At 28.2% G+C, this 12,233-nt stretch overlaps 1 protein-coding gene across 2 annotated transcripts; it reads left to right on the plus strand.

Annotated features, from left to right (window-relative positions):
- Positions 1-1,418: 1,418 nt before the first annotated feature.
- Positions 1,419-6,687, plus strand: LOC125827614 (probable serine/threonine-protein kinase PIX13). 2 transcript variants are annotated; one of them, XM_049506918.1, is made up of 6 exons: positions 1,419-1,648; positions 2,070-2,404; positions 4,448-4,583; positions 4,669-4,808; positions 4,901-5,024; positions 5,827-6,687. In XM_049506918.1, exons 1-6 carry the CDS (start codon positions 1,576-1,578, stop codon positions 6,270-6,272), a joined length of 1,254 nt encoding a protein of 417 aa, XP_049362875.1. In that variant the 5' UTR covers positions 1,419-1,575; the 3' UTR covers positions 6,273-6,687. The 2 variants fall into 2 exon arrangements, with proteins under 2 accessions (XP_049362875.1, XP_049362876.1); XM_049506919.1 differs by having other exon boundaries at positions 4,672-4,808.
- Positions 6,688-12,233: the final 5,546 nt, after the last annotated feature.

A 12,233-nucleotide genomic window follows, 5' to 3' on the forward strand; every position in this document is an offset into this window, starting at 1 on the left:
TCAGATAACATTTTAGGAATTCAATTTACAAATCTTTTTTAAAAAATAAAATAAAATCGATTTGTAACTCTTGTTCCACCAATGCAATACTTCCTGAAATTAAAGTATAAATTATAGATAAAATCGCCATAAAAAGTGCACTAATAATTATATGAAATATAAGGAAGATTACCTAATAAAACGAGTTACTTTTTATCGTGTAAAAAATGTACGCTACTTTACTTTATGTAAGTTAAATTTTAAGTGTAATGAATATTTGTCGAGATGAAGATTTATGAAGTCTAATATCTTCACTTTAAATTTCGATATATTGATATACAAAATTACGTTGACAATGTATATAACTAAAATCTGTTCGTCTCTCCTTCTTTTCGCCTCTTAAATATTATCTATATATATCTTGTTATAATTATATTTTTGACCCCTGTAGTTGGTCAGAATGTAGATTAATTTTTAATTTACTTTCTGGATTAATAAAGTCAATTTTTTTCTTTTAAATTTCAAAAGAGTATTGCTTTATTTTTTTAATATTATAAAGTACAATAAGATATGCTTCTAGTACATATTTACTACGTGTGTGACGCGGTATAGTTGACTTGTTCTTATTATTTTATTTTAAAAAAAGTTAAACGCACCTCTTTTAAGAAATAATTTTAAAAAATTCCTAACTTTCATGTATCTTGTCTTATTATTTTCTTGTTGAAATCATATAAACTATTGTTTTCTTGTTCTACAATGTTTTAATACTAATATTATGTTCTAGAAAATAATTTTTCAAAGCAAAGCAATTTTAATGTGTCTGTGCAATATTTTGGAAGTCAACTAACTAATTTTCATAAGTCAAAATTAAACGTAAATGAATGATCTCTTAAATTTAAATATAATAAATTTAATTTACATTGATAATATTATTAATCAATTTGTGTATTATTTTAATAAATATATATCTTAAAAGTTGACACTCAGGTTTAATTTTATCCCATCACGTCCAAGAAGATATCCAAAGTCTGGTTGGCTAGAACAAGTCATAGCCGTAATAGGATTGAAAAAAAGAAGATCTCTTAGGTATTAAATGAACTTCTTTTATAAAATAATATCATAAAACTAAACAAAATGGACGAGAAATAGTAATCATACAAATAAAATTAATTCACGATAATATTTTGAAGTTTTAATTTTGAGAATTTGAAACTCCTAAGAGAGTTGGAAAATTGCCACAAAAATCAAAAGAGGTTGTTAGAGAACTTATTGGGCAAGGAAATAAAGGAGTGGGTTGCAAATTAAACTATAGATTAAAATAAAGTGACAATATATTTTTTAAAATAATAATAATAATACAACAAAGTGATAATAGTCTCTGTGTTTTTGTATACAATATGAATATAAAAGGGGTTATCCCATTTTTCATTTGGCTAACTATCTTTCCTCCTCCTTTCCTTCTCTCTTCCTAAGAAATTAATGCAGTACTCCACAACCACAAGAAAACTATCAACTATTCTTATTATTTAGTAGCAACAACACAACTACTTCTCCCAAAAATATTACTTACAAGAGAAATTTAAGAACAAAGAAAAAATGGGAAATTGTTGGCCAAAACCTGTTGATGTTCATCCTCCCACTGTCAAATACTCTAATAGTATTCCTTCAGGTATTTTAGTTTGTTTCAGAAAGAATATCTCTAATATTATTGTTATAGTCGCAAAATGTTTAAATTCACAAGTTCTAAGTGTACTTTTGGTATATATATGTCAAAAGTTTTCGTTCATTATCTTGAACTCCATGCTTGATCAAACACCATCTAATATATATATGTTACGTTGGTTGTTGAATCTTATTAATTTCTTCGTGTGTTTAGTGTTTACTATTTTATATCTTGAATATATTTCTTTTGATGAATATTCTGACTCATGAATATTATTCAAAAGTACCTTTTTGTTTCCTAATTTAATTGTGCTATAAAAAAAGTTTCATTTTCCAATTTTCTATGTTTATGTTCCTCGTATTAAAAATTCTGACTCATGACTATTAATTCCTAAGAAGTATTTTTCTAATTTTTTATCCCTTGGTAGTGATCGTGAAGAAACCAATTAATACTTCTCCGGGAAGGAACACAAGGAATGTGGTGGCGCAGCCTAGCGGAGATGGCGGTGATTCGAGGAAAGTGGAAGTTCCGGCTAGTGGAAAAATAATCACGCCAAATTTAAAAATGTTTACGCTAGCGGAATTAAAGAGTGCAACGCGGAATTTTCGCCCCGATACGGTGCTAGGAGAGGGAGGATTTGGTACAGTATTTAAAGGATGGGTCGATGATAAAACATTTGCACCTTCTAAAGTTGGAGTTGGTATGCCTGTTGCTGTTAAAAAATCAAATCCTGATAGTGAACAAGGCCTTAAAGAATGGCAGGTTGGTTACTATATATCCTCTTCGATTTTCCATGTATTTCTTTAAAGTATAATATCTGAAACTTACTGATACGACTAATTTAAATTAGTTAGTTGAGTAGATCGTCTAAATAGGGTAAAACGCTTTTCAAGAATGATAATGATTGTGTGAGTTTGGTGGTGGGTGGGAGGGGTGCAGAGGTCATGATATGATATGATATGTGATGTCGACTTCACCAAAATGTCAGTGTTGTATAGGACTGAGTATATTTGATGTCCACCTCAAAACGCAGGACCTTTGGTTATTTGCGTAAAGATATACCTTTTATAGCTAAATTGTGTTTTAAAAGTGTTTTTTTCTAAATTTAGATGGTTCGATTAAGAAATACATAATTTTAAAAATGCTCTCGAAAAAGGTTATTTGTAAAAATTTCTTCTTTTTAAGTGCTTATATTTGAGATCTTTGATAAAAGATGGTGTTAAGTCGAACCCCACTCTTGGTGGTCCAGGAATTATTTATTCATGAAGAAGCAATAATGTTGATCAGAATATACTTTCTTTTATTTTCTCCAATTTTTTACGTTCATTGAAAGCTAGGAATATTAAATTGACAATTGAGTGCCATAAGACCAAACACTAGAGCTATTAAATTTTATATTACCAACAAAATAGACCCCTCCAAAGTCAAATTGTGCTTGATTTGAAAATTTAGTTAAATTTTACTATATTACTCCTATATATTATTATAAAAATTTTGTAAACATAAGCGGAGCTAGCACATATATATATATATCATCACGAGTGTAGTTAAATTCATAAATTTTGATCAAAATACTAAGCATGTATAAATTATTAAGTTAGAACTTAAAAACGAAAAAGAAAAAAACGACTAATAGCTTAAGTGCATGAACTTTGAGTTCGAATTCCGCCTCTATTATATGTGCCCTTTAAAATTGATTTTTTTTTAAAAAGTATGAGCTCGGATAGTCTTCGATATTTTTTAATATTATCTATATAACTTTTTTCAGGTTTTTAATTTGTTTTTTTTTCTTTTCTCATAGCTAATATTTGACTAGTCACTTCTCTGAGGAATAAAAAAAGGAGAGTCTAATAATTAGATCAATTAATTAAATTTAGAAGATAATATAGTTTGACTCTTTCAAAGTATCCACGTGGGTTTCCATTCTATCAATTAATTTCTGGAAAATATATTAATCAAATTTAAATCATGAAAAAGAAATATCACAACTCACACACAAATATATTCCATTGCTATAATATATTTCATGAAAGTATAAATCACTTTTTCGATACTATTAGTGCAATTTAACTTGGTGTAGATCATTATTTGTTTTATTTTTCAGGTTACTAATATATATATATATATATATATATATATATATATATATATATATATATATAAATCACTAATTATAGGTAATAACCTAGGTCTATTTGTGTTTGTATTAACAATGTAAAAATAAATTTTACACTATAAATGTAATTTAACATGTTATTACAAGTTACTTATGTCATTTTCTAGTTAACTAATGTTACTATAATTACCTATAGTTATTTATTTATTTTCATGTCAAATTCACTACCTTTAAAAAAGTGTAAATTTATTAAGTCAAACACAAGAAAAAAGGCACTAGTAAATATTACATTGTACACTTGCATTCAATTGATAGAAGTTGAAAAAAGTTCAAAGGAATTGGTTGTTTGACTAATGAATTACGTAGAAAAATAGATCTTTTTTCTTTGATTTGAACTAAAAAATAAATTAAGAGTAATAATTTTATTCAGTTCGCTTTCGAATAATTTGTTGATCGTACAGCACCTCAACTCAAAGACTTGAGTTAGTCTCTCTGATTGGAACTGCATTCATTTATTATGCCTTAGATTGAGATATCTTGAAATCAACGTTTTGAGTCAACTTTCTAATTTGAAATAGTAAAATTATAAAAATATCAACGATGAAACAGTTCAATTTGTTTTCTATTTATAATAAAAAAATATTATTGTTTTCTATAGAAAATTGATGATTTAATATTTGTTTTTGCAGGCTGAAGTAAAGTTTTTGGGAAAATTTAGTCACCCAAATTTAGTAAAATTAATTGGATATTGTTGGGAAGAAAAAACATTCCTTCTAGTATATGAACACATGCAGAAAGGAAGCTTAGAAAGTCATCTTTTCAGAAGTAAGCCCCTTACTATTCTATTTTTCATTAACTCGATTTAATTTATATACACTAACATTATAAAAAAAACGTTCGATTTTATTAGAAGAAGGCGCGGAAGCATTGTCATGGGATACAAGGCTGAAAATAGCAATCGGAGCAGCAAGAGGACTTGAGTTCTTACACACCACAGAAAAACAAGTTATTTACCGCGATTTTAAAGCTGCCAATATTTTACTGGACACGGTAATTCTTCTTTTCTTAGAATAAAATATACGTAGATCTTATTAACGATATTACTTTTACTGATAAAATGTTGGTTTCAATTATTGTGACAGGACTATAATGCAAAGCTTTCAGATTTTGGACTAGCAAAAATGGGTCCAGTAAATGGGGACTCACATGTGACCACTAAAATTGTTGGTACTTATGGCTATGCTGCACCTGAGTACATGGCCACTGGTAATTTATACTACTTTATTTCAATATCGGTTTGATATTCGATTAAATTTAAATTTATATAAAAAAGGTATAGCCCTATTCATATACTTTATTTCGATATCTGTATTGATATTCAATTAAATTTAAATTTATATAAAAAAGGTATAGCCCTATGCATATATTAAATTCGAATATGAAATTTTAATTAAGAATAAAAAATACTTATTCATCTGATTGATGATAGTGAAAGGAAGGAAATTGACTTCTTGAAAAAAATTATATTCTTGGCCCAAACTTTTCTATGTTCACACATTTGCAAATTTGACCTTGTCCTTAGAGAAAATTTCAACCTAAATGTGAACTCCTAAATGATTTATTTATTAATATTAGCTGGCAAAGCTGAGTATAAATTGGTTCAACTACTTTTTGTCTTTATATTCCTTATATTTTATTTCTTAAAAAAAATATTGAATCATATATCTTTTTTTGTTTCTTCATTGAAAAAGTCTTGATTCCTACACCTTATGTTCGATTTATGTAAATGTCTCTTTTCAAAAGTCATCATTTAGCTATTGTTTCTTAAAAATTATTCTTTCGAATAACGCTTGACTTAGGTTTAATATTTATTCATATACTATTCAAGTTCAACCTTAAAGACAATCTTTTAGATTGGTCTTGAAATTGTGGTCTAACGTTCTCTCGTAAGATTTTCAAGTTGCTCAATGATCTAAAAAGTTCGGAGATAAATAAAAAGAGGTCTATTTTAGTAAACAGTTATTCCAAAAAGAGACAACTAACGAAAATTTCACTTCATTTTTGGCAGGTCATTTATACGTAAAGAGTGACGTATATGGGTTCGGAGTGTTGTTACTTGAAATCCTTTCGGGCCGGAGAGTACTGGATCTTAACAGGCCCAATGGAGAACATAATTTAGTAGATTGGGCCAAGCCCATGTTACCTGACAAAAAGAAGCTAAGGAAATTAATGGACCCAAGACTGGAGGCCCAATACCCATCAAAGGCTGCATTTCAAATAGCTGAAATTATAGTAAAATGCCTTGAACCTGATCCAAAAAATAGACCTTCCATGGAAGAAATTTTGGAATGTCTGGAACAATGTAACGGGATCCAAATGAAACCGCGATCAAAAAATACCACGAGAAATCACAATCATCGAGGGCATCGATCACCTCTCCACGTTAAGAAAACAAGTAGTGGTAATGTGATTGGAAACCAAGGCTATAATGCTCCAACGAACCGTAGCTATTGAAACTCGAAAGGGAGATCAATCAAATGTTCTTTCTTTTAGTTATACGACCAATTCTACGAAAGATCTTTATGATTTGTGGGCTTGTGTACATCAAGGCCCAGTCCAACAAAGGCCCAATAAGTAAGGCCCATTAAGGGGCCCACTAAGCTCTGTTGGTAGTTTGAAATGGTCTTATGTAATCATGAGAAAAGCTGGCATTTGTCTGTATTCAGACTGGAGATAGTCAACATCAACAGAAAAAAGGAATTCCACCTATCACTATAATAATTTTTAACTTTTTTTCAAAAAATAAAAACTTTTTTTTTTCTAAATAGATATGATTGTATCACCTTTTGTCTGTATATTTTTAATTTTTTGGATCCATTTCTAGAGTGATCATGTATCCTATTCTTAAGGTCAATATTGATTTACCTTTATTACTTTCTTGTCTTTATTATCCCTTGAGTCACTCTCTCTTACAAAGAAAGGGCAAGTATATCCATTTTTAATAAGTATACATGTAATATAATAATTTAGGGTGGGACAAAAGAAAATATTTTTTAATTTTCTCATGTTCGGTTGGTTGAGAATGTAGAATCTTTAAAAAATGAGGACAATAACTTACCTAGCAGAAGGAAGGAAAGTTTCATATATTGCATTCCACCACGTTGGTTGTTTCTTTCTTATCCTCCAACACACTTCATCTTCATGTTCATACCTCTTCTTTTTGACTTTTCATAGTGTTTGTCTAGATTATATACAAATGCTTTTAAGATAACTTTTTTTCTTCATTTTAACAAGTATATATGTATTATAATCACTTAAGGTGGCTCGATACAGAAGAAAATATTTTTCAGTTTTCTCATTTGCTTAAGAATTTAGAATCTTTTAAAAATGAGGACAGTGGATTACGTAATAGAAGGAAGGAACGTTTCATGCATTCCACCAAGTTGGTTGTTACATTCTCGGCCTCCAACATACCTTATCTTCACATTCACACACCCCACATTCTGACCTCACGTAGTGTTTGTCTAGAGTATATACAAATATTTTTTAGTTAACTTTTGTTTACGTACTGAACACGAGAAAATACGTAAGAAACTTGTTTATTCCTTCATACATAAAACACTTTACAAATTATGATGAAGTGATAAACACTCTTTCAATCTTAATCAAAGATATCAAATTCGAATTATATGTATGAAACCAATGTATTCTTAACATCATACGAATCTTAATTAATTAGACCTCAAAGCGAGTATAGACATTAAAGAGAATGGGACCAAATACAGTTGCTTGATAAATACTCAAAAAGGGTATATAAATGATGTTGAATGCAGTAGGAAATGATTAGTGTGGCAATTTCATCATGTTTGGGCCTGGTAGCTCAAAGATCTTTTCATCAGTCAATTACTTGCAGGCCCTCTCTAATTATTTCCACATGCCTTCCTATATAGCACGTCTAAACCCAAAATCTACCACAAAATTTTCATTTAATATAAAATTTATGAAGAAAAAAAATCAAATCTAGTCTAGATGGTAAACTTAATTTAATATATCATGTCAATCTTATAAGAAAGTAAAAATTTTAAATGAAACATTATTACGTGAGACATATAACTTGAAACAAAGAGAATATGAATAGTTTGAAACACTAACCTCCTAAAAAATACGCTTAGTGAAAAAGTTCTTCAAAAAAGTAATTGGTTTAGCAAGTAGTTGATAAGTATTCATTGTTAAATTACTATTTTTTTTCCTATGAATGTTTTAGGACAAAATCTATGAATACATGTTTAGTAATTTTATATTAACCTACCATATATGATATATTATAAAGATTTAACTATTAAATCCTTTTTTTAAAATTTAGTCAACTTTAATCAAAGCCGCCGGAAGTATAATGAAGATTATATAGCATGATGAAATTTTATACAATTAACAAAAAGGGAAATAAAAAGAATAAATTATTATATAAAATAATTATTTTTCAAATCCCAAAGTTAAAGTCTACTAATTACATAAACATGCGTCTAAGTGTGTGCAGTCCCTTTAAGAATAAAGTTGAATTTGTACTATTTAATTAACTCTTATTAAACTATAAGTAAAAAAAAAGTTGAAATTCAACCCTAAAAGTATTTAAAAAGTAAAAAAAAAGGGACCTGCATGCTTAATCATTGAACTATTGAGCCCATAGATGTAAAGTTGTCTTCTTATAAATCTTTAGGGATTAATGAACATTAAAGCCCATCATGTTTCAACATGATCAAAAGTACCTATTTAACATGCTATTCTATCTTGTCATACATATAATTATCATTATTCATCAATTTTACTCCATTGCATTATTTAAAATTGTTCAATTTTTCACTTCATTATATATATATATATATATATATATTTATGTTGGCTCTAGTATTATCTCACGATACGATTATTTTAAATTATTATCAAAATAGACAAAATTTGATCTTTTTTGTCAATGGATTTTGACGTATGATATTGACTCTTTCATGATGAAAATCTATTAAGTTCATTGCGAATATGAAATAATTTATTAATAGCAGAGTCAAAATATAATCGAAAGAAAATTAAGCAATTCATATAGTATATGAGTAAATTCAAATTCGTCATGTGTGGACCCTCATTGATTGAGGTATTTCAGTGTGAAAAAAGATATAATTCCGGCTATATGATTAGTAGTTTTTAAAAAGAGATAAATGTTAGATTTTATTTGTTTCAATTATGCGCCTAAAGTTTTGGTCAATATTTTCTCTTTGTTCAAATTGAATTTTTGTATCACTTGTATACTAGTTTTAACTTTTCTCTTTGTTCACATTCAATCTTAATCATAGTATTCCATTCCTTTTATTTTACTCGATCGACTCTATATCTATTTAACCAATTAAGAGATTTTGTTAACTTTTTTTCGTTCGACTATAATCCTTACTTATAAATAGCTATATAAAAATAGTTTCAAAACATCATTAATAAGATTAATTAGTTTAATAATATACACATTTAATTAAAACTTTATTAAAGAGACATATCAAGCCAATATAGGTCAATTAATATGAAACGAAGAAAGTATCGACTAGTCAACTCTGTAGTATTATGATTTTCAAGGGGCTTTTTTCTTCTCATTTTCACTTGAGAGGAGTATGATTTGCCTAGTGTGTTACATATTTTGGAGCAAATTTAAGTGAGATGGTATTATTATTATTATTATTATTATTATTATTCACTATTTATTTTGCAACTGAACTTTGTTGAAACTAAATTTGACAGGTTGTGAAATATGAATCCTTACAAAATCATTACAGCTGTGGAATTTTTTTGTTTTTTTCGACAAAAGGATATATATTCCCTCTTCCGCTGAAATATTTGACATTGTAGTATTGTCTCTTGTATGCACTCAGCACTACCTTATAAATGAGTTGAGTGTTTGGATCGAAATAATAAAGTGTTATATGAAAGTTAAATCAAATGACAAATAATAAGATAATTTGATTTTCCAAACAATACTCTTGAAATGATAAAATTATGAATGTTATTGTGATATAAGAAAAAATGATTTTTTGTATATAAAAGTTCAAAATAAAAAGATAGATATGAAAGAGTTTTTTTCTATCAAAAAAAACTTTTCAAAATAAAATATAATTATTAAAGAATTTACATTAGAAAATTCAGGACAAATGCTATGGCCGATTGGATTTCTTAGACAAACAATGCATGAAACTTGAACCTTTTTCGAGAAATAGTTCTTCAAGAAACATCGATCTTCAAAAAAATGTCATAAATGGCTTGCTTTGTTTTTTTTTTCTAGAACTTTAGACCTAACTTATAAATGTTATTTGGACATTTATTCGTGACATCATAGATGATCCAAAAGAAACGATAAGGTTTATGATAGAGTGGTAAGTAATTTTTTATCCCTAATTAGAGGTATATTGGATTCGAGTCTTCCAGAATACTGAGTCACTTTTGTTAGAAAACGTTTTACCTCCACATATAAGATTTTTTTACATAAATTCAAATTTAATCGAGCTACAATATAAACATCGATAGGGGAAATAAATTGATGACTAGAAAGGGCTTCGAAGCATGTGATAAAAACTTATTTCAATGACAATTTGATACACTATTAATGTTCATCACAAAAAGAAGAAATACAACATTTTTTAAAGATAAAATTATATATGTATAATCTTCGTAGACTGAAGGACCACCTAGCTATGAAAATTATATTTCAATTATGTAGAATATAATGTTCATGCATATGAACAATTTATACGAAATATATTATGTGATATGAATATATGATCGAATTAGCGAAAGATTTATTACCTCCAAATACATTGCATAGACAATTCTATAGTGAATTATTATAAATAATTATAGCATTATTATTATTTGGTGTATGTTAATCATTAATTTAATTATATAGTAGTGGATGATTTAATTGAGATGTGTTGGAATAGTCTGTTGATAATTGAATGCATTTATTGGAGCAGTGAATTATTTTTGGAGTTAGGAAGGTCCAGTATATTGCAGAGTTCTTCAAATTAAGGGAATCCATTTTCATTAATGGACACATTTAATGATGTAGTTGTATTAATTTAGCTTTCTATGCTTATTGGATGTTTGGATGTTGATGGTGGCTGCTACTCATTTTCCAACGACAAGTGAGGTTGGAAGACGGTAGAAGATAAAATTGTTTTAATAGATCATCAATTCAGATTTTTCTGAGTTTATACTTCTTCACCGCTAATTTAAGCCAATATTTCAAAATTCAAACCTATTCATTTTTTAAAAGTAGAAACTAAATTTTAACCAAAAAAAAAAAAAGAACTTTATATTTTCGAGTTAGGTCCGTATTTTTCTTACAGATTTTACTACATTCTAAAAAGGTTTACTTTTTCGATTACATTTGCAAGGGTAGTTAAATTTTGATTGGCCACTCAAAAATCTATCGCCCCACCTAAGTTTTAGATATAAAACACTTTTATCATTCGAAATAATAAAAATTTGGATTAATGAATTCCGAACGTCAAGTAAAAAAATCGGATCAACTACTACTCTATATTTTGCTTATCAGTACATACAAAAGTTTTAAAAACAAAGAAAGGTAAAAAGGAATCGAGATCGCGCGGCACAAAGAAGTACAAAAATCTAGCTGGATATTCACTTTTGACTTTTCCAGAAACAAAAGAATGAAATACAAACGACTTTTCAGCCAAAAAGGTGACAAAAGTGCTCATCCAACTGTTTGAACATCCGATATGAAATTAAACTTTTATTTGGACATATATAATTTAAATTGCTTAAGTAACTGTGAAAATTATCAAAAGTTTTTCAATGCTTATATAATCGTTACTAAATAAACAAACAACAATTCATAAACAAAATATCAGAATATTCTAAGTCATCGTATTGATAAATCATCTATCTTTAAATGAGTCTGACGGAACAAAAGAATGTGATCTAGTTTAGCAGCGTATGGGTGTATAGTAGGGGTAGCTAGCTGCATGATCCGACGCGTGGGCGGGCGAGACCAAAACAAAAGCAATAAACATGATGATTAACATCATATGAGTCTCAATCATTTCTCCTCCTTTCCATCTCACTACACGCCGGCTCTCTTATTTTTCGAAAACTCGATCAGAAGCGGAGTCAAAATTTTAAGGATTTGAGTAACGTGGGAATATATTAGGTATTATTTCTGTCTCATTTTATATGTCATCCCTTTCTATAAATAGCTAGATCACAATACTTGTTATTTTATAAAATATATGCATAAATTACCATATTTTGCCTATTATACCCTTGATAGATTAGTTAATTAATCTTGAAAATGTACTCATCATTTATTATAAAGTTGACTTAAGAAAACATTAAATAAGGATAGAAAGGTAAAGTTACATCATTTTTTTAATGCAAGTGCAAAATAAAAATATGACATATAAAATGGGACGGAGGGAGTAA

Source organism: Solanum verrucosum, unplaced genomic scaffold (assembly GCF_900185275.1).
Source record: "Solanum verrucosum unplaced genomic scaffold, falcon-dt-bn FXZP01000064.1, whole genome shotgun sequence".
NCBI lineage: Eukaryota > Viridiplantae > Streptophyta > Magnoliopsida > Solanales > Solanaceae > Solanum > Solanum verrucosum.

What these genes read in the sequence shown, in the direction of transcription:
- LOC125827614 (XM_049506918.1), top strand. Translation starts at nt 1,576, where the DNA reads ATGGGAAATTGTTGGCCAAAACCTGTTGATGTTCATCCTCCCACTGTC. An exon ending in AGAAAGTCATCTTTTCAGAA is followed by an intron (nt 4,584 to 4,668) that starts GTAAGCCCCTTA and finishes CGATTTTATTAG; the next exon opens with AAGAAGGCGCGGAAGCATTG. An exon ending in ACCTGAGTACATGGCCACTG is followed by an intron (nt 5,025 to 5,826) that starts GTAATTTATACT and finishes CATTTTTGGCAG; the next exon opens with GTCATTTATACGTAAAGAGT.